Below are 22,536 nucleotides of genomic sequence, written 5' to 3'. Positions count from 1 at the left end.
TGCTTAACTGTATTGAATGTGCTTCCAATCTTAAACATATATAAAAATGTACAGTAGTGGCAAAAAGTGATGTCTGGCTGTGTTCACCCTTTATCCAAATATTATAAAAAAAATGTTTTATTTGGGGTAATCCAATGAAACATGCCAAATTATGTGAACATTTTTGGTCAGGCTGTTATACAAAAAATGCATGCAAAGACAAGAACCAACAAATATTAATAACTGATTATGTCGTAGTCAATAGGGGTGGGAATCACATGGTACCTCACGATACGATACACAATATACAGTACTCAATCAGATGCATCACTTAATTCCTTTTTTATTCAAAATATTGACAAAATTGTTGGTTATGTCATCAACTACCTGACATCCTGATTCTCAAATACGTATAAGTGAACGTGTTTTTGTTTAGAAATACAATGATCATGTTAGTTGATCTATAATGCCTGATGGGCGCCGCCATGTTAGTTTGCACCGCAGTTCAGTTCAATCGGATCTTTCAGATTTACAACTCGTCAATTCATCCACTTCTCCTGAAATACATGAAAGTAAATGGCCGGTGAAGTGGGAGAAGAAGAGAGTAAATGTTATAGTTACTTACACAATGTGTATCTGATATGAATACATCACGTCGTCAATGGGAAGGTACCACAGATGCGATACATGGCTCATGATACCAATAATATCATGACGATACTATTAACGAACGTAAAATTGTGAGGTTAAAATGACCTGTGGTTAGAAGTAGAGTTTCTTGTTTGCATGACATGTGGACTTAATAAGTCCTTATCTTGATCAAAATAAGCAAGCTGACATTCAGTACGATCATATCTTTTGTTTTGAATACATACAAATGTCATTTACATCTTTCAGTTTGTCAAGAGATTTAGAGCACCGTTTTTGAAGAGTGCGCACGTGCGGACGTGCTCTAGTACGTAAGAACGAGCCTGTGATTGAATCTGGAAATAAAGCAAAATAACTGAGAATTAGTCCTCAGATACCATGTCCATGTCCATAATTTATAGCAAAAAAAAATCTAGCATGAATTAGATCTCAAACTAATTAATTAAAAGCAGTTATTGCTCCACTCCACCCAAAATGCCTGTGAAAAGGTTAAGTGCAGGTTTTCCAGACTTTCGACTTAAATGTGGCTCGGGCATCTATTATTTCACTCACACTGCTGTCCACCATCCTGTTAAAAGCTATTTTTCTTAGGCTATAGTTAACTTATGTTCATGTGTTGAGCGCCAACTCGAGGAGCAATGAAATAGCAACGCTGGGAGCAGGGAACTCTATTTAGAGCAACTCTTATTTAATTAAAATATTGATATTTGATGCCAGTCTATCGTTTCTCGCAACAAAATATATTGCCCTATCAATATTTTGACCTACCACTAGTAGTCAATGTATGCTTTTTCCTGTCAGCTTTTTGTTTTGTGCAATTTTTTGCAAAAAAAAAGTAGCTGAGTTATATTTTTCCTTCATATTTCTAATATTTAATATTCTTACTATCATATTTTGTGGGTCATAAAAAAACAATACCCCCTCTACTACTCCACTACTGTACTTGCAGACAATATAATATTAATGTAATAAAAGGCTATTTAAGCATATTTAAAGAGAGTACACATTAATGACTGTAATAATGTAAAATTAAAGGCTTTACTTTAATTACTTTAAAGTGTATTTTAAACCATTATGTTTTAACAATCTTTTGTCAACTAACATATTAAAGCACATGAAAAATACTTTGATTATACTAGTGTATTATTTAAAAGTTCATATATTTTAAATGTACTAAATTGCAATTTCTTTGCAAATGTGTAGTTACAAAAATACTTAAAGGTGTCATGAACTGGCTCTTTTTAATTTTTTATAATGTTTTCTGAGTGACGTTTGTGTGGTTTTTACATTCAAAAACATAACTAATAAGTAATAGACTATTTTCTACACTGGTTTTTCAGGCTCTCTGCTGAACGCTGGGTTTTGATGGCGACTGCGACTTTTTGCGACTCGATTTGCGACTGATTTCTTTTTTTTTACTTGGCCTGCCCGATTGGTGGATATAAGAGCGAACCGCACACAGACACACACACATACATACACGCATGGGTGCGTGCTTTTTAACGTCAAGAGAGTGATCATTAACAACGCAGATCTAGAAATTTCACTATGTAAGATTTACAGGCATGTCGACGTGCTTACGTTTGGTCTGGAAAACACATAGCCCTGGGACGTTGGGCTTTGTGAGCCCCCTGGCCCATAACATTAGCCTAGAAATCTAGACGCACCCTAGCGGCAGCAAATCTAATCTGCCGCAAGTGTCGTCTAGCAACTCTCAAAACGGTTCTGAGCTGTAAACGGCAAACTGTGGTCGGGCCAATCACATCATGTATAGAGTCGGTGGGCGGGGCTTAACAAAATGACGGCCAAGTTACGTTTGCGTGCTTCTAGTAAACACAGAAACTGGCGAACTGCGGTCTTTCGAATCAGCTTTGACTGCGACTCTGGAAGACTTGGAGTTAAGCTTTTCTCTGAGAAAAGAACAAAGAACGGCACTGAAGTCATTCTTACAAAGGGAAGATGTGTTCTGAGTTTTGCCGACCAGATACGAATGAATGTTTAATCTATCAACAAGCTCTGCTTCACCTCCGTTGCTCTGGTTGGTTGTAGCGCTATCCAATTGCGTGCAGAAGGAGTTTTAAAAACAACCGTTTATCCGCCCCTCGGATTGAGCTGTCAATGGTGAGTTTCCAGACCAAACATCTTGATGTGGGTCTGGCTTGTCAGGCTACCATAACATTACAAGTCCGATTAGATCTGTTCTGATCCTGAATCGCAATGAACAAACAAATAAGGGATTCTCCAGCTTGTGACAGCGTGCAGTGGTATGTTCTGTTAGACACGTACATATTCAATACGATCTGTAACAATGCAATACTATCACATATAAAAAACATGTTTTACTCACATAAGTGTGTTGCACCATTCCTGTCGGATTCAGTATAAACGGCACAGCATTGTGTTTTAATCTCAAATGTCTGCAAAACCAGTGTCGACCTGTGTCTTGTTTACAAACGATTATCTTGCTATCTTTGGCATGTTTATTGATTGTTTAGCTCCACGAGTCGGTGGGCGGAGCTACAGAAACAAACGTACACATTTATCTTTAGAGGCGGCGTTTCCCCCTTCTAATCCGTCATTGATTTGAGAGCCTTGTTTTCTGGGCATGGTGTCAATAAAAGCTTTTCTCAATTCATCCCCCCTTCAAATACAAGACATACAAGTTTCAATAGAAATTACATTAATGAATATTTTAGTTTACCATAATTGCTTCTCAATATGTTCGTCGGTACACTTTAACCATATTAAGACAATAGAAGTAATTATGAAATTACAATATGTACTTAAGTCCAAGTTAAGTGGGTCAAACACACTTTAAAGTTTAGCTAATTGCATTTAATATAAATTTAAACTATAAAAAACTATATGTTTATTTAACTGTAGTTAACATGCATTTCATTCAGGTCACACTCAAGTAAATGCATATAATTTCTGTAGTAAGTAATATTTTTATAAACTTGTGAGGTTAAAACTGCTTCAGCATTACATTCCTCACCCGTTTACTACACATGAAAACTATTACAAACTCATTCTGTATGCAAGAGGTTTGTGGGTAGTATTAGTCCAAAAGCAACTGCTGCTACATTACAGTATGTTAGGCTAGTTGGGATGTTCAAGCTATTCAGACTGCAATTTTTTAAGAGGAAATCTTTCTATGCATGGCTCACTTCACACACTTTACACACCACGTCCAAAAAATGTGTAAAGACACTAGCCCAGAAAAAAACGACACACTTTGCTTTAAAAACAATTTAAAAGGATAGTCAATGATTAACATTTGCGTTCAATAAACATTTATTCAACAAATTAATCCAAAGTCAGAGAGCAACTAATCCATTAAATGAGATGCACAAAATTAATTAAACTATAATCAGTCTAAAAGCCTGTTCTTTTATATGCTTGTCAAAACAGAAAACAGGACATGCTGCACACGGTACCTATAACACACACTAATGCACTGCCATTGTGTTTGCTTCAAGGGTCCTACACAGTCTGACGGATCTGAGAGCACGACTTTATCCAGCTCTATGAATATTGCTTGTTTTGAGTTCTTCTGAATGACACGCTTGTTTGGGAAGTTAAAACTGGCAGCACATGCGAACCCGAGGGTGCTTCTTCACAGCAGTGGGCAGAAACTACACACACACATCTGAACAAAATCTACTTATAAACTCCCACTCAGAGGCTGTGTGTGTGTGTGTGTGTGTGTGTGTGTGTGTGTGTGTGTGTGTGTGTGTGTGTGTGTGTGTGTGTGTGTGTGTGTGTGTGTGTGTGTGTGTGTGTGTGTGTGTGTGTGTGTGTGTGTGTGTGTGTGTGTGTGTGTGTGTGTGTGTTGGAAGAAAAAAAGAATGAAATCCCCTCCCACACCTCGCACAAGTACCTGAAACTGCCAGAAATTCGAATAATCAGAAAAGCATGCCCTATAACCGCAGTCCTATGTTATTTAATCAAGTGTTTACCGAGTATGTTAATGATTCGAGAGTTCATAATAATACAGATGAGAATGTGACAAGGACTGATAATATTTGTTTGTTAGGCAGTCATGGGATCAGTCTTGAAATTAAACGTAAAGTCTAGATGTGTGTGCAGGCAATCATTGCAATGCATCCATGCAATACAATTTTAAACTGGGTTTTACACAGGTTTGCATTCAATTTTATTTAAGGCGTTTTTCACCAAAGCACATTGAATGTAGCATCTCTTCTTCTCTTTTGCTTATACCTGATGTTTGTCTCAGGGTAGGTTTTTACAGCAACAATGTACTAAAAACTGAAGAGTTTTTCCTTTTTTTGGTTTTGAATCATTTCTAGTTCAGACGACAACGTTGTCAAAACAATCCCCGTTTACATTAGCCTGGCGTGGTTGTACTCAATTCTAATCAGAATATGTGGTATATGAATATGTGATTCATAATACCCTGATGATTTCATTGGTCAGTTTCTGTTCGGGGATAATTACTCCTCTATGGAGCGAGGCCAGACCGAATTGCCCGATCTAAAAATTTTGTGGGCGGGTCTAAGTTCGGCTGGCGTCCAGGCTATGTTCACATGGATCCACGAAAACTATTAAAAACGGTGTATTTTGCTGCCAGACCAGTAGATGGCGATGTCACATTGTAAAGAAACACTACACACCTACTAAACAGGTAGTGTACATGATGTCAACGTTTTCAAAAAAATTATAACAGTATAATTTTCAAAAACTTGCACTTTGAAACTCATTTTCAAAAGTTTGCATTTCCAGGACCCCAAAATGTCATTGTTTTAAAAAAAAGAAGAAAAAAAAAGTTGTATTTATTGTTGAATATTTGCTTGCATAAGCAGAACCTGATTTCACTAAGTACATGTTCCCGGATCGACATATTTGTGGATCCTGGAACAACTTTCCAGTCAACCAGTCAGATTTGAGGGACAAGTTTAGGCTTACAACCAGGGTTCGGCTCTACATCAGTGTTATTCACCAATCATTTCACTCAAATTTCAGGGATCTTAATTTATGTGTTAGGTTATTTTAGAGGTTGGTATAGGGTTAGCACTAAATTTTCGGATTGGGCTGTTGTTCCAAGATCAACAAAATATGTTGACCCAACATGTCTAACTCGGCTCGACATAACACCGCCTCAGTGCTGAAAAAAGTGCACTTTAAAAAATATTGGGTTATTTTTCCTACCCAAATCCTGGGTTGAGCCTATTGTGTAATTTTTGGGGGTTATTCTTTCAGTGTTTGGGTAGTTTTGGTGTTACCCAGATCCTGGGTCAGACATAACAACCCAGGGGTTGAGTTATTTATCACAGGCTTTTTGTAACCTCTTGAGGAGAGAGCATGTTGGTGAGTCTGTTGGTGCATCTCTTCGGTAAAATACAGGTTTGTGTATGAAGTTAAAAATAAGCTGGTAACACTTTTATAACTACACACTTTGAATCATTAGTTAAGCATTAGTAAATAGTTAATTCATCATTTATTAAGCATTAATAGACAATAATAGACAGTTTATAAATACAGATATAAATGCTTTGTTCTTGATTTATAAGCATATCTATAATGTGTTTAATAATTGTATTTTCCTACTTTATAAATGATCAATTTATCATTCCGAAATTAAGTATTACATTATTTACAGAACGGTTATTTAGTTATCGTCAGTGGTGCATATGATCATTTAGAAAGTGTAAGTAAAGGGTTAATAAGCTATTTAAATGTACATTTATACATCGTATTATTAGACATATAGTAATAGTTACTCAGTGTGTTAATAAATGCCTTATTAACATGTATTCCTACTGTAGTTCATGATTAATACAAAACAGTACTGACTTTAAAACATCAGAGAACAGCAGCACAGAAGAGAACTGAGCCTTTGTAAAAGCCTTAGGAAATATTCCTCATTTTAGATGAGCTCACAGAAATAGTTAACTGACAACTACTAAATGTTTTATAACTACCTAAATTAATCATGACTTACAGTAGGAATACATGTTAATAACTTAACTCGCAGCATTTGTTACACTCACACCGGGGTTAATATGTGTGTTGTCACAGCCTCATCCTTTAGTAACAGCCTCTTTGCAACGCCGGCATTACATTGAGGCAAATTCACAAAATAATCTGCACTAAAATGTGTTAAGGACATTCACACTGAAGCACTTTGCACTAATTGCTAGTCCATAAACAAGCACTAGATGCCTTTAATAATTTTGCAGTATGCCTCATGAGCATTATGTCAAGTTAGCAGAGCTTTTAAACGCATGTCTTGAGTTCTCTATACCCCTTTTTAATAAAATGATTGACCTACACAAGCATTCAGTCCCACTGAACATCCATATCATGCACTTTTGAGTGGTTGTGGCCATGTAAAGGACATTTTAATAATATAAAGAACCTTTTTTCACCCTAAAGAACTTTTCGTGCAATGGAAAGGCTCCATGGATGTTAAAGGTTCTTCAAGGAACCATATAAACAACCTTTAAAGGGTGCATAACACACACAGTTTCTGCCAGCCTCATGTTAATCTTGAGTCCCTATAGAGTAGTATTACATCCTTCATATCTCTGAAGAGTCTTTAGTTTATCATATTTATAAAAGACAGATACGCTGTATCAATTCTTTATGAAAACAGATGAACATGTGGAGGTGTGTAGTGGGCGGAGCTAAAGAGTCACAAGCACACACACACACACAATACGTCATGGCATTATCCCTGGATAACTTTCGATTCACTATACGTTCGTGTTGATGACATTATATGCACTTATGCACCGATTACCAACAAAAAACACACATTTGATGCAGTTTCACTCACCGCCTGTGGTTTCGGCTCATGACCGGGAACAAACACACACACTTGCATAACTCCGTTACAGCTCCAGAAAAACAAACTTCATCCACTGTTTAACGCAGGGCTATTTGGGAAGATGAACAAGGTTATCTTTCCCTCACACCAGAAACACACTTCTTTAGTGACTTTGTTGATTTTGTGGTTTAAAACCAAAATGACAGCGCTGCCGACGGCTCCCGTAACCCGAATGAGGTGCGATGATGGGTGTGCTCTTGCACTTGCTCTGGTTGGTGTGTGTGTATGTGTGTGTGTGTGTGTACGCGCTCATCCGATGCCAATATAACAAATTCTGCCCTTTATGATGTCATACATGGCCATACTAAAAAAAAATCTGTGTATTTTTTTGTGTATTTGGCACAGAAATACATCCAACTAATTTTTGGACATTTAGGCCATGTTTCCCATGAGAATTAAATTATTTAACAGAGTAAATATGTCAGAATGCATGGAATAGCATTAGACCCCACCCCCCTTAAGGCGATCGTTTCATTCAAATATCAACCCCATTAAACCCTTTAGGTCTTACCCAGATTTCACTGCATTATGAATTGCGGTCAACCACATTACAGAATGCAACGACAGACGAAGGTTAGCTAATAAACACAGATGTTGCACAGTGTTTTTGCCTCCTCAAGATGAATAGACACTTTGGATAAAAGCGTCTGCTTAATGAATAAACATGAATGTGAATGTTGCCATTTTCCATGGAGTATGTTTTGGGCCGTCCTACTGCCATTGAATGATGACATACCTGACAAACCCTCTCTCTGCTTCTAAAAGGGTTTCTCTGACTGCATGTCTTATAAATAAAACGTTTCACAAAAGCAATCAGACAGAAATGACACCCACAATTTATGATACAAGCCAATGAGAAGAGAAAACGCGTCCCACACACTCCAGGGCAGGAACACACAAGCAGTCTGTTCTTGCACTTATTATTGTGTTTCTCTCTCTTCATCCTCCACTGACGGAGTACTACAAGTTTTACTATAATAATACAGTCTCTAGACCTCTTCTGCCATATTCTCCTCTGCCCTCAATCTTCTAGAGAAATGTCTGCCAAGAAACACTTTTCCCCAGCAAAATAAACAAAATGAAAAACAAACATTTTAATTTGTTAATGATAAACTTTACGGTAACACTTTAGTATGGGGAACATATTCACTATTAACTACGACTTTTACCTCAATAAACTCCTAATTTACTGCTTATTAATAGTTAGTAAGGTAGTTTTTGTAGCGTTTAAGTTTAGGTATTGGGTAGGATTAAGAGATGTAGAATAAGGTCATGCAGAATGTGCTTTATAAGTGCTAATAAACAGCCAATATCCTAGTAATATGCATGCTAATAAGCAACTAGTTAATAGTTAATAACTGAACCTTAAAATAAAGTGTTACCCACTTTATTTTCAGGTTCAATTCTCACTATTAACTAGTTGCTTATTCACACTTATAAAGCACATATTAATGCCTTATTCTGCATGATCATATTCTACATTTCTTAATCACCCAATACCTAAACTTAACAACTACCTAACTAAATATTAATAAGCAGAAATTAGGAATTTATTGAGGCAAAAGATAGTGAATACATGTTCCCCATATTAAGTGTTACCATAATTTTGTTACATTATATCATTGGTAGCAGTTAATCTTCTACTTTTACTATTTTTTAATCCCTCCCTGTTCTAGCTAGTATTATTCTAGACGATGTATAGCACTTGTGTTACTCCCTCTTTAAAAAGAATTGCTTGTGGTATTCCTCATTTGTAAGTCGCTTTGGATAAACCCATAAGCTAAATGAATAAATGTAAATGTACTATCGTCCAGGTGTCCCATTTTATATTCTTATTTAATCCCTCCCGTCTCATTAATCATCCCATCTATTATTTAAGCTGCTGGAACATTTGACGAAAGCGCCATTTCACACACAGACACCCTAATTTTAACTTTCCACATTTTGCAACTTCTGACGCACACGGGTCTTCTGAGCTGTGCTAAGAACAGACCGATCTATGGATGCATTAGTGGCATTCCTCAAAGGTCCCTTTTATACATGATATCTTTATATAAAAATAAAACATATACATTTTTAGAACACATAGTTCCCAGTGGGACTATTATGACTCCCATAGGAATGCAAAAATGCTCCTGTATAACATCAGAATAAGGATTTTAAAGAAAATCTTTGGCAACAATTTATTTTGCAATGTCTTTGTGCAGAATTTACTACAGTGAGTACATGTAACACAATTACATGCAACTAATCCTCAACCAAACCCTAGCCCATGTAGTTAATATTACAGAGTACTTAAATATATAATTACACTGTAACAATGACACCTTAAAGTAAAGTGTAACCAGATCTTTCATGCTTTTAAAATTCCTGGTATCCTTTAACTAACATTAGAAAAGCTCTAATAAACACATCATACAAATTAATGCAAGAATCCAGTTTATGATCTTATTTGATCCTATTAGCATCCTTGAATATTGTTTCCAATTTAGGTAAGAAATTCCAACGGAGTCATGTACACTTGTACACATCCCGTGTTCTGGCTCTAGGGATGAACAGCCAGCAAAATCAAATGAGAGAATGTTTATAAAGGCGTCTTTTCCTACCATGATCCGATGGCGTTGCTTTTTAGCTTTCCGGACGTTGTTGATGAAACGCCGGCCCATTTTCTTGGCGTACCACACGGACACAAACATCCTGGCCGAGCGCTGAACACCGACGCGCGTTCAGAACGACCGACAGCGCGCAGCTCTCCACACACGACCGGCGCGCGCGCCCGAGAGGAGGAGGAGGAGGAGAGACGCGCTTGCGCTTTAGATGTGACAGTGACAGCAAAAGAAGGCATGACGCGTTTAGATCGACGGAATAAAACAGAAAGCATTGGTCTTAAAGCGCGTTTTGGAAAGTTAATAAAGCAACAATTCACTGAAAGATGTGCTGGTGATTTTGTAGTCATGACGCGAAGGGGTAAAATAAATGATATGCACGACTTCATTGGCCAAATGCTCTCGTAGCGTGCGTCTCAATCAGCTCCCTAGTTCAGTAGTCAGGGCACTGATCAGGACATGATAAGTCAATGGGCTGACACCCTGATCAATGGCCTGACTGCTAGGGAGCTGATTGAGACGCACCCTTAGTCTCATAGTCTATCATAGATGTGGATATTATTTATTCGTGGGAACAAGTTGGCGCTTATGTACAATGAATTTGCGTTTAGAGGGTTTAAGCTAATAGCTTCGTTTACGACACGTCCAGCTGAGAGGCGGAATTATCTTTAATGGAATTCAATAACTAACAAGTAATAATTAAAGCAGTGCAGATAAAACGCAAAAACGCAGTGTGAAGTCCACAGTGCCACTGCAAAGATCTGCTACAATGAAGATGATTTTGACACGTCGATATAGTCCACAAAGGTTGTGCTCATTTTGTTTCTGCTCATTGACGGCTAAAGAAATTGAGGCTGTTTCGTCTCCATGGCCTACAGAGAGCGAACACCGATCGTGAAGGTGTCAGTGCGCGCGCGACGTGATGCGCCAGTAATACAAATTATTAGCTCCACACAAAACACATCATACATTTTCTTACCCCATTGGCAGATCAGATTTTTTTAAGCAAAAATTTAATTTTGAGTAATTTTTCCCCAAAACAAGACACTTACTTTTGCTTGTCTAGTAAATACTTCTTGTTTTAAGAATTTTTAGATGTTTGGACTAGAAACAAGACAAAAATACTAGGTAAGAGCAGTCTCACAGCAGCCAATCACAGCAGTGGGCGTTTACACTGAAGTCTCACAGCAGCCAATCACAGCAGTGGGCGTTTACACTGAAGTCTCACAGCAGCCAATCACAGCAGTGGGCGTTTACACTGAAGTCTCACAGAAGCCAATTACAGCAGTGGGCGTTTACACTGAAGTCTCACAGCAGCCAATCACAGCAGTGGGCGTTTACACTGAAGCCTCACAGCAGCCAATCACAGCAGTGGGCGTTTACACTGAAGTCTCACAGCAGCCAATCACAGCAGTGGGCGTTTACACTGAAGTCTCACAGAAGCCAATCACAGCAGTGGGCGTTTACACTGAAGTCTCACAGCAGCCAATCACAGCAGTGGGCGTTTACACTGAAGTCTCACAGAAGCCAATCACAGCAGTGGGCGTTTACACTGAAGTCTCACAGCAGCCAATCACAGCAGTGGGCGTTTACACTGAAGTCTCACAGCAGCCAATCACAGGAGTGGGCGTTTACACTGAAGTCTCACAGAAGCCAATCACAGCAGTGGGCGTTTACACTGAAGTTTCACAGAAGCCAATCACAGCAGTGGGCGTTTACACTGAAGTCTCACAGCAGCCAATCACAGCAGTGGGCGTTTACACTGAAGTCTCACAGCAGCCAATCACAGCAGTGGGCGTTTACACTGAAGTCTCACAGCAGCCAATCACAGCAGTGGGCGTTTACACTGAAGTGTCACAGCAGCCAATCACAGCAGTGGGCGTTTACACTAAAGTCTCACAGAAGCCAATCACAGCAGTGGGCGTTTACACTGAAGTTTCACAGAAGCCAATCACAGCAGTGGGCGTTTACACTGAAGTCTCACAGAAGCCAATCACAGCAGTGGGCGTTTACACTGAAGTCTCACAGCAGCCAATCACAGCAGTGGGCGTTTACACTGAAGTCTCACAGAAGCCAATCACAGCAGTGGGCGTTTACACTGAAGTCTCACAGCAGCCAATCACAGCAGTGGGCGTTTACACTGAAGTCTCACAGCAGCCAATCACAGCAGTGGGCGTTTACACTGAAGTCTCACAGCAGCCAATCATAGCAGTGGGCGTTTACACTGAAGTCTCACAGAAGCCAATCACAGCAGTGGGCGTTTACACTGAAGTCTCACAGCAGCCAATCATAGCAGTGGGCGTTTACACTGAAGTCTCACAGCAGCCAATCATAGCAGTGGGCGTTTACACTGAAGTCTCACAGCAGACACGCCCCTTCAAACAGAGCGTTCAGATCAGAGGCTAAAATCCGGTTAGGAAAAATGCTTTTTATTCCTGCATTTTGGTGTAGGATGTGCAGGACATGAATCATTATAAAACAATAAAACTATGTAGTTTATGGCCCCTTTAAAAAAAACAATTTGTATTGTATGTTTTGTACGTATTTTATGTTGTAGAATAAAAGCTAAGTGTACACCTGAGCTTGTGTTCACCTTATTTCAGGCATTTAACCAAAACCCATAAAAAAAAAAAAAAAACATTGACTTCAGGATGATGGAACTGGAAGTGCTGAAATGCGAACTCGTTTTGGCTCAGCACTCGATTACCCTCCAGAACCACCTGTACTTTCACAGACCTTCTGTAATAGTCTGCTTAAATACTCAGCAATACTCTATTGTGTATTTCCGATCTCCAGCCTGAGTCTGTTAAAGCTGTAACTGCACTCCAGAGTATCACACATGCTAGGACACATCATCACATTGGTTCAGATTCACTGTTGAGGAGCATGGACTGAATTATCCAGCTCAGCTTGGAAACGCACGGCAGAAATGTCCTTTGGGAAATAAGACCTATGATAATGACCTGCTTTTAACTGCTTCGCCTTACGTAAATATTGCAAAAAGGTCGGAGGGCTGTGCTGAAGAAGAGGCCTGAGTGTCAGCAGAATGCAATGCTTCGTCTCTCTGTGCAGATCTGATAGATGCACAATGCTTATAATGATGGCAGGGTCAGAGGTCAATGGACGGCAAAGTAAATACAGAGAAAGAGGAAAAGAGTGCATTGAAGAAAATAAAACAAAGGATAAGGATGCATTTGAAATGGAAAATTGTATTTTTTTAAAGGAAGCAGTATTAAGCTGAAGTCCTAAAAATTAAACTTTAGACAAACTTATTGTGCCTAATTATTAGGCCAAATGTATTAGATCTTCTCAAATTGGTTCAAACCTTACATTTTTATTTAATATTACAGACAAAAACATTCCAAAAGATTTATTATAAAGAATATAAACTTGATATTAGGGCTGTGCGATATTGAAAAATAATGCGATATCTTGTTAAATAATGTGATATTCGATATGCGATACGATATTGCAATTAGTGTGTAAAATCTGTTTAAATTATATTTAAAACAATATTTAAAAACTGAGAATGAAACCATGTTTCACATTCTTCATGGGAAAAGAAAGCATCACTACAACATCTAAAAGTGACCAACAGTGTTTTAGAAAACATTTGTCACAAATCGTTTCGGTGTGTGTGTTTGTGTGTGCGCGCGTGTGTGTGTGTGTGTCAGACAGCGCGAGACTCCAAGTTATTGTTTTGCGCAAATCATTGCGTTTAATAACTATTTTTAACGTCAAACAAGTCCCATAACAGTCGTGTGCCCAGTCTAATCTCTGCTCTATGCGTTGACCTAAAATGTACACTTTTCACAATGTTAAAGTTGTCACATGCCTGTCCTGTCTTGTGTGCACATGTGGGTTTTGTCATGTCTTGCATGTGCTCCTGTCATTGTTTGGTCCCTCCCCCTTGTTATCTGATTAGTGTTGATTTCTCCCACCTGTTCCCTCTTGATTTCTTCCCCTTATAAGCTCCTTGTGTTTGTCAGTCTGTGTTGGATCCTTGTGTGTAATGTCTGCGTCTTCCGTCCTCCCCGTGATTCTGTTGGTTTGTTTAAGTTTATATTTTATTAGTCTATTATGTGTTTTTCCCCCTCGTGGGTTGTTGATTTGAGTTTTATGTTTTGTTTTTGTAAATAAATCATCTTTCTCCTGCACATGAGTCCTCGCACCATTTTCCCTTGTTTGTGACGTGACAGAAGGATCCAACCCTAGAGGACTCAGCAAGAGGATTGTTTATTTTTGTTTGTTTGCTCTTTGAACAATGGAGCTAACCAGGCACGTACAGGTGATGCGGCAGGTGAACTCTAAATACATCCGCCAACAGGGGGCGGGTGTAAGAGAGTTCGCCTGCCAATTCCTTATTGAGGTGCATCACCTGTACCTCAATGAGACAGAGAAGGCAGAGGTGTTTAACCTCTGCCTGGACATGCCTCTCAGCCCCATGGAGGTTGAGAGAATGGGAACCCCGGACTTTTGGGAGTTTGTGGAACAGCTGGACTCCAGTCCCTCTAGGACCAGGGGTTGGATAGCTCCGGTGGTTCCTGTTCCAGTGGCCCCAGTTCCAGTGGTCCCTGTGCCGGTGGTCCCAGTGCCGGCGGATCTTATGCCGGTGGTCCCAGTACCGGCGGATCGTGTTCCGGTGGTCCCGATTCCGGTGGATCGTACCCCGGTTGTCCCAGTACCGGCGGATCGTGTTCCAGTGGTCCTGAAACGGAGGAGGAGAAGGAAGTCTCCCTCCGTGCCTGTTCCGGTGGTCCCAGTTCCAGTGGTCCCTGTGCCGGTGGTCCCAGTGCCGGCGGATCTTATGCCGGTGGTCCCAGTACCGGCGGATCGTGTTCCAGTGGTCCTGAAACGGAGGAGGAGAAGGAAGTCTCCCTCCGTGCCTGTTCCGGTGGTCCCAGTTCCAGTGGTCCCTGTGCCGGTGGTCCCAGTGCCGGCGGATCTTATGCCGGTGGTCCCAGTACCGGCGGATCGTGTTCCGGTGGTCCCGATTCCGGTGGATCGTACCCCGGTTGTCCCAGTACCGGCGGATCGTGTTCCAGTGGTCCTGAAACGGAGGAGGAGAAGGAAGTCTCCCTCCGTGCCTGTTCCGGTGGTCCCAGTTCCAGTGGTTCCTGTGCCGGTGGTCCCACTGCCGGCGGATCGTGTTCCGGTGGTCCCACTGCCGGTAGATCGTGTTCCGGTGGTCCCTATGCTGGCGGATCGTATTCCGGTGGTTCCTGTGCCGGTGGATTGTGTTCCGGTGGTCCCTGTGCCGGTGGATTGTGTTCCGGTGGTCCCTGTGCCGGTGGATCGTGTTCCGGTGGTCCCTGTACCGGTGGATCATGTTCCGGAGATCCCTGTACCGGTGGATCGTGTTCCGGTGGTCCCTATGCCGGTAGACTGTGTTCTGGTGTTCCCTATTCCGGTGGATCGTGTTCCTGAGGTCCCTGTACTGGTGGATCGTATTCCGGTGGTCCCTATGCCGGTGGACTGTGTTCGGGTGGTCCCTATTCCGGTGGATCGTGTTCCGGAGGTCCCTGTACCGGTAGATCGTGTTCCGGTGGTCTCTATTCCGGTGGGTCGTGTTCCGGAGGTCCCTGTACCGGTGGATCGTGTTCCGGTGGTCCTGATGCCGGTGGTCTCTGTTCCGGTGGATAGTGTTCCGTTGGTCCCTGTTCCGATGATCCCTGTGCTGGTGGATCGCATTCCGGTGGACGCCGCTGGGCCGGAGATGCCTCCCAGGCGTCCTGCTCTCACCGCGCCTCCCAGGTGTCCAGCTCTCACCGCGCCTCCCAGGCGTCCAGCTCTCACCGCGCCTCCCAGGCGTCCAGCTCTCACCGCGCCTCCCAGGCATCCTGCTCGGCCCGTGCCCCTGAGGCGTCCTGCTCGGCCCGCGCCCCTGAGGCGTCCTGCTCTCTCCGCGCCGCTGGGGCGTCCTGCTCTCCGTGCGCCGCTGGGGCGTCCTGCTCTCCGTGCGCCGCTGGGGCGTCCTGCTCTCCGTGCGCCACTGGGGCGTCCTGCTCTCCGTGCGCCACTGGGGCGTCCTGCTCTCCGTGCGCCGCTGGGGCGTCCTGCTCTCCGTGCGCCGCTGGGGCGTCCTGCTCTCCGTGCGCCGCTGGGGCGTCCTGCTCTCCGTGCGCCGCTGGGGCGTCCTGCTCTCCGTGCGCCGCTGGGGCGTCCTGCTCTCCCTGCGCCGCTGAGGCGCCCTGCTCTGACTGCGCCGCCCCGGCACCCTGCCCTGCCCGCGCAAAACTGGCACCCTGCTCTGACCGTGCCTCCCTGGGTGTCTGAACTTTGTGGGCCACCATGCTCTCCTGGAGTTTTTGTTTTCCTCATGTTTCCCTTGTTGTCCCCTCCCTTGTTTGTTTCCCCTGTCCCTCCCGTGCCCCCCTGGTCTGTCCCTCCCGTGCCCCCCTGGTCTGTCCCTCCCGTGCCGCCCTGGTCTGTCCCTCCCGTGCCCCCCTGGTCTGGGTCTGTCCCTCCCGTGCCCCCCTGGTCTGTCCCTCCCGTCCCGCCCTGGTCTGTCCCTCCCGTGCCCCCCTGGTCTGTCCCTCCCGCCCCGCCCTGGTCTGTCCCTCCCGTCCCGCCCTTGTCTGTCCCTCCCTGGTCTGTCCCGCCCGTCCCTAGTGGAGCGTCTGGTAGCCGCTCTTTAAGGAGGGGGTAATGTCACATGCCTGTCCTGTCTTGTGTGCACATGTGGGTTTTGTCATGTCTTGCATGTGCTCCTGTCATTGTTTGGTCCCTCCCCCTTGTTATCTGATTAGTGTTGATTTCTCCCACCTGTTCCCTCTTGATTTCTTCCCCTTATAAGCTCCTTGTGTTTGTCAGTCTGTGTTGGATCCTTGTGTGTAATGTCTGCGTCTTCCGTCCTCCCCGTGATTCTGTTGGTTTGTTTAAGTTTATATTTTATTAGTCTATTATGTGTTTTTCCCCCTCGTGGGTTGTTGATTTGAGTTTTATGTTTTGTTTTTGTAAATAAATCATCTTTCTCCTGCACATGAGTCCTCGCACCATTTTCCCTTGTTTGTGACGTGACAAAAGTAGCCTATTAAAATCATTCAGATACTGCAAGCCGCTGCGATATGTACATTTGAGATATTTCAATAATTTCAATATATTTCACAGCCCTACTTGATATATTTTCTTTAGACATAAACCAACATTTTATTTAATGTAAGTCAGTATAATATTTCTTTATTTAATATATTAATAATCAATCAATATAATATTTCTTTATTTAATATATTAATAGTGATGTTGGTCATTAAAGGTGAGGAAAGTGCTTTCTGGTAACTGTTGATATTTCAAATCACCAAAACAAACACACCCCTACCTCCAAAAGGGTCTCGGCCCTATTTTGATAGCTCCGCCCCACACACACGTAACCCAGGCAACGGCTGTGGCAGAATCTGTGTGTTACTAATCCAGGTCGAATATTCAATGAAAAAGTCACCCCTTCCATCACAAAAACACAATCCGTTTTCATGAAAAACTCGATAGTACGTTACACAAGCACAATATAGTGCAGCTAACAACATATTACAATTATGACCAGATTAGAGTTATAACAATCACAAAAACACAAGCTGTTCTCATTAACAACTCTATAGAACACAAACACGACAGTCCAGCTAATGACATATTACAATTAAGAGCGGATGAGGGTTATATAGATCACGAAAAGAGGAAACAAACATATATTAGGAGTATAGTATCTTACTTGTCGGAGACATTGTGTGAGCTGATGCTTAAAGCACACAGTGATGAGATTTAGATGCTCCATACGGTATGGAAATTAACGGGTCTTTATCATCGCTGAACTGCGCCACAATATGATCGCAAATGGACAAACAAGCGAACATTACACATGAGCATAGTCAAGCAAAAGCCAGCATATATTAGGCTAGTTCTCGCCTATTGTCCGTCATGTGTGACTCGTGTGTTTTGAATAATGACGTGCACAGAGTGAGAGCGAGCGCTCTTCCCACCATCATCAGTAGACACGCCCCTTTCCTGCTGATTGGCTACAAGTTTGTTATTCCACTCGGCCCTTTTTCTAAAACGGTTTTGAAATAACACATACCCCTCCTTTAATATAATATAACTTAATTTCACCATAAAAAATTGCTATTATGAGAGCAGAATATTCACTCAAGATAAAACCAAAATAAATATTTTGTTAAGAAATTCTTATAATAAATCCAGTTAAATAATAAAACCCACAATCATTTCTGCAGTCAGTGAATCTATTCAGCATGTGATCTGGTGTCAAGCTAATTTTTCTTGTAACTGGTTCTATGGGGAGTGTTTGCTTTTAGACAAACTGAACAAAAGAATGATGTTTGATTCGACCAAAATAGAAATGCACTTTAAATAAATGACAGTTTCATTTTCAATTTGTCCAAATGTGTGTTCTAGATGCGATGGATAATTCAGACTCTGAAACCTAATTCACATATTTGTTCATACTGCCAAGTTACAAACTTTTTGGACAAAATTGGTTTCAAATCTAACATAACACGTGCAGTAGAATAACTGAGATCATAACTGGATGGCACTTGCTAAATTAAACATCTAAAGTAATGAGGTCATGTGACAATAATCGCTGTAAATTGCATGCCAGCTGAACTGTTTAACCTAAGGAAACACAAATGCCCCACAATGCTCTCCAGCGCTTACACACAAGTATTACGTAAGACACTCCAAGTGGAACGGCTCACCTAAATGAGAAATCACATGGACTCTCCTCTCCTCTCCTTCTCTAACTCAGTCCATCTACCTTCATTTTCATCTCAACCGCCCACTCTCTCTCTCTCTCTCTCTCTCTCTCTCTCTCTCTCTCTCTCTCTCTCTCTCTCTCTCTCTCTCTCTCTCTCTCTCTCTCTCTCTCACACACACACACACACACACACACACACACACACACACACACACACACACACACACTCTCTCTCTCTCTCTCTCTCTCTCTCTCTCTCTCTCTCTCTCTCTCTCTCTCTCTCTCTCTCTCTCTCTCTCTCTCTCTCTCTCTCTCTCTCTCTCTCTCTCTCTCTCTCTCTCTCTCTCTCTATTGCGTTGGATCCCCCAGACCATTTGTCTCAGCAAAAGTCTGTTCAGTAATTACCTCAGAGCTGCGGGGACAACCTTAAACATTCATTAGTGAGCAAGAACCTTTGAATAGACATAGAAGCCTCTCTCACACACACACACACACACACACACACACACACACACACACACACACACACACACACACACACACACACACACAAACACACAATAGCATGGTGAAAAAATGCAAAAGAGTTTGAGAGATTGCAGAGTGTAGCGCCTAGAGGAGATCGTTGTAGCTAAAGGTAATCAAATCACTTCCAAACACACACATAAAGAGCTTTTCCTAAACCTGTGGTGGGCGATGAGCAAGGGTGAATACTGAGCACATGCGCGCACAACACACACACACACAGACCGCATAATGTACCTACAGCTGGCATAGGATGGTGAGCAAAAGAAATGATATAAAAAAACTGCATTTCAACATTTTCTAAAGAAGATCTGAGTGGTGCTTGCCTGTGAAAAACTGGCTTCAGTGTTTTGAGTGGTTTCAGTGGTCTTATTATACAGTTGCTAAGGTATTCCAAATGGTCGCTAGGGTGTTTAGGTGGTTGTTCAGTAACATGCATAATTTGATACAGCATAGCGATAGTTTTTTATTATTCATATACTATAATTAATACAGTAGTATATCATTGTGTGTGTGTGTGTGTGTGTGTGTGTGTGTGTGTGTGTGTGTGTGTGTGTGTGTGTGTGTGTGTGTGTGTGTGTGAGCCTGTTTATGTGGTTTATGAGGACACAAATTTGTATAACTACATGGGTATTACACTGGTATTACACTATAAATGTGGTTTATGAGGACATATCAAATGTCCTCATAATTCAAATGGCCTTAAAAACATACTAATGATGATTTTTCGAGAAAGTAAAAATGCAGAATGTTTCCTGTGATGGGTAGGTTTAGGGGCAGGGGCAGTGTAAGGGGATAGAAAATACGGTTTGTACAGTATAAAAACCATTACGCCTATGGAGAGTCCCTGTAAACCACATAGACCAACATATATGTGTGTGTGTGTGTGTGTGTGTGTGTGTGTGTGTGTGTACAATATACACTCACTGGCCACTTTATTAGGTACACATGTTCAACTGCTTGTTAAAGCAAATATCTAATCAGCCAATCACATGCAGTAACTGAACGCAGTAAAGACGATCTGCTGAAGTTCAAACTGAGCGTCAGATTGGGGAAGAAAGGTGATTTAAGTGACTTTGAACATGGCGTGGTTGTTGCTGGTCTGAGGATTTCAGAAACTGCTGATCTACTGAGATTTTCAACTCAACCGTCTCTAGGGTTTACAGAAAATGGTCAGAAAAAGATAAAAAAATTCAGTGAGTGGCAGTTCTGTGGGTGAAAGTGTCTTGTTGATGCCACTCCTGTCAGCTGAGAACAGCAAACTGAGGCTACAATTCACAAGCGCTCACCAAAACTGGACAATATAAGATTGGAAAACGTTGCTTGATTTGATGAGTCTGGATTTCTGCAGTGACTTTCAGATGGTCGGGTCAGAATTTGGCGTAAACAGCATGAAAGCATGGATCCGTTCAGGCTGCTGGTGCTGTAATGGTGTGTGAGAGATTTTCTTGGCACACTTTGGGGCTCTTGGTACCAATTGAGCTTCATTTAAACGCCAAAGCTGACTGGAGTATTGTTGCTGACCATCCATCCCTTTATGAACATCTTCTGATGGATACTTCCAGCAGGATAACGCACCGTCACAAAGCTCAGATCATCTCAAACTGGGTTGTTGAATCACACTAGCTGTGTCCATCCACTTATTTGTATGCACTGTAAAAAAAATCAGGTCTCAAATTGAACATTTTCTAGCGACTGATCACATCAAAAAATTTCAGTTGGCCAATTGAATTTCTGTGAATTAAATTGCATAAATTCACAATTTGGCCAACTGAAAAATTTTGATGTGATCAGTCGCTAGAAAATTTTCAATTGGACAATTTTTTTTCCAGTGTGTGCATTTATGATATTGAATCAAAAACTGCTGGACGGAAACGCCAAGATGCACATCAATTCTAAAAATGTGCGCTCGGAGAAATTTTATCTAATAAGAAAACATGCGTATAAACTACAATGCAAACACAATTAACAAATAAATTCCTCAATGCGCTTCAAAACAAATCATGTGACTTGTGTGCAACGGGACGGAATAACTGAAAAAACCAAAGGAACGATCTTTTTGCTCAGCATCTGAAACGTCTGTCATTAGAGTGGTTTAGTATAACTCCCTCCCAGAACTCTTACACGATTGCATTTCCAAACAGCAGTATTTGCCTCTGAAAGCAAGAGAGCACGTTTAGTGCATTTGATCTGCGCGAGACACAAGACATTCATTACGAAAATTACATACAGTGCTTCTACTTTTCTTAGTGATATTTAGCACCAGTTTATCAGTAAGTGATGATTTTGTTCTCTTCGATTCACTGAATGTAAACGGTGTACGGTTAAGTTTGCAACTTTGGATAGAAAATTAGCCACTGAGTTCACTAAACTCAAACGGCCTCCACAGTCTCCAGATCTCAGTCTGATAGAGCAGCTTCGGGATGTGCTGGAACGGGAGATTCACATCATGGATGTGCAGCTGACAAATCAGTGATGCTAACATGACAATATGTGCTAAAATCTTGAAGCAATATTTCCAGTATTTTGTTGAACCTCTGCTACGAAGAAATAAGCAGAGGTGGATAAAGTACACAACTCTATTACTTGAGTAAAAGTAAAAGTACTACCCGTCAAATATTACTCCGTTACAAGAGAAAGTTGTAAAAACTGATTTTTACTTTTGTAAAATTACAGAAGTATTTGTTTTTCAAAGTACTTAAAGGGTTAGTTCACCCAAAAATTATTTCATTAATTACTCACCCTCGTGTCGTTGGACACCCGTAAGACCTTCGTTCATCTTCAGAACACAAATGAAGATATTTTTGTTGATAGCTGATGGCTGAGAAAGGCTTCAGAAAGGCCTCCATTGGCATTCAGTATATTCCCACTGACCCACTCACAAGACCCATAAAGGCACTAAAAACATCGATACAAAGTCCATCTCACTACAGTGGCTGTACAATAATTTTACAAAATGACGAGAATAGTTTTTGTGAGCAAAAAAATCTAAATAATGACTTTATCCGGCAAATTATTGTCTTCCGTGTAGGTCTCTGACGTGAACTCACCCGATAGTGGCGCTCCTCCTCTTCCGTGTCATGAATCTGAACGGCGGAGCTGCGTCATATTCTCGCGCATGCGTCGAGTTCACGTCAATAACATGGTGGATAAAGTCATTATTTTGATTTTTGTGCACACAGTAACTATTTTCGTCACATTGTAAAATTATTGTACAGCAACTG

General features: G+C 41.5%; 1 protein-coding gene across 4 annotated transcripts in view; it reads right to left on the bottom strand.

Annotated features, from left to right (window-relative positions):
* The window catches only part of LOC137070479 (disks large homolog 4), a 255,651-nt gene that overhangs the window by 86,257 nt on the left and 146,858 nt on the right, over positions 1-22,536 (bottom strand). Inside the window, exon 1 of one of the 4 annotated variants that reach the window (XM_067437666.1) lies at positions 10,084-10,231. The exons of the other annotated variants lie outside the window; for them this stretch is intronic. Coding sequence (XP_067293767.1) covers positions 10,084-10,173 — 90 coding nt within the window. The 5' untranslated portion in view covers positions 10,174-10,231. Of the gene's footprint in view, positions 1-10,083; positions 10,232-22,536 lie in introns of those variants that run through there. 4 annotated transcript variants of the gene reach the window in all.

Source organism: Pseudorasbora parva, chromosome 3, assembly GCF_024679245.1.
Source record: "Pseudorasbora parva isolate DD20220531a chromosome 3, ASM2467924v1, whole genome shotgun sequence".
NCBI classification, from domain to species: domain Eukaryota; kingdom Metazoa; phylum Chordata; class Actinopteri; order Cypriniformes; family Gobionidae; genus Pseudorasbora; species Pseudorasbora parva.
Note: the sequence above shows the minus strand (reverse complement) of the source record. Positions and strands in the feature narration are given on the sequence as shown.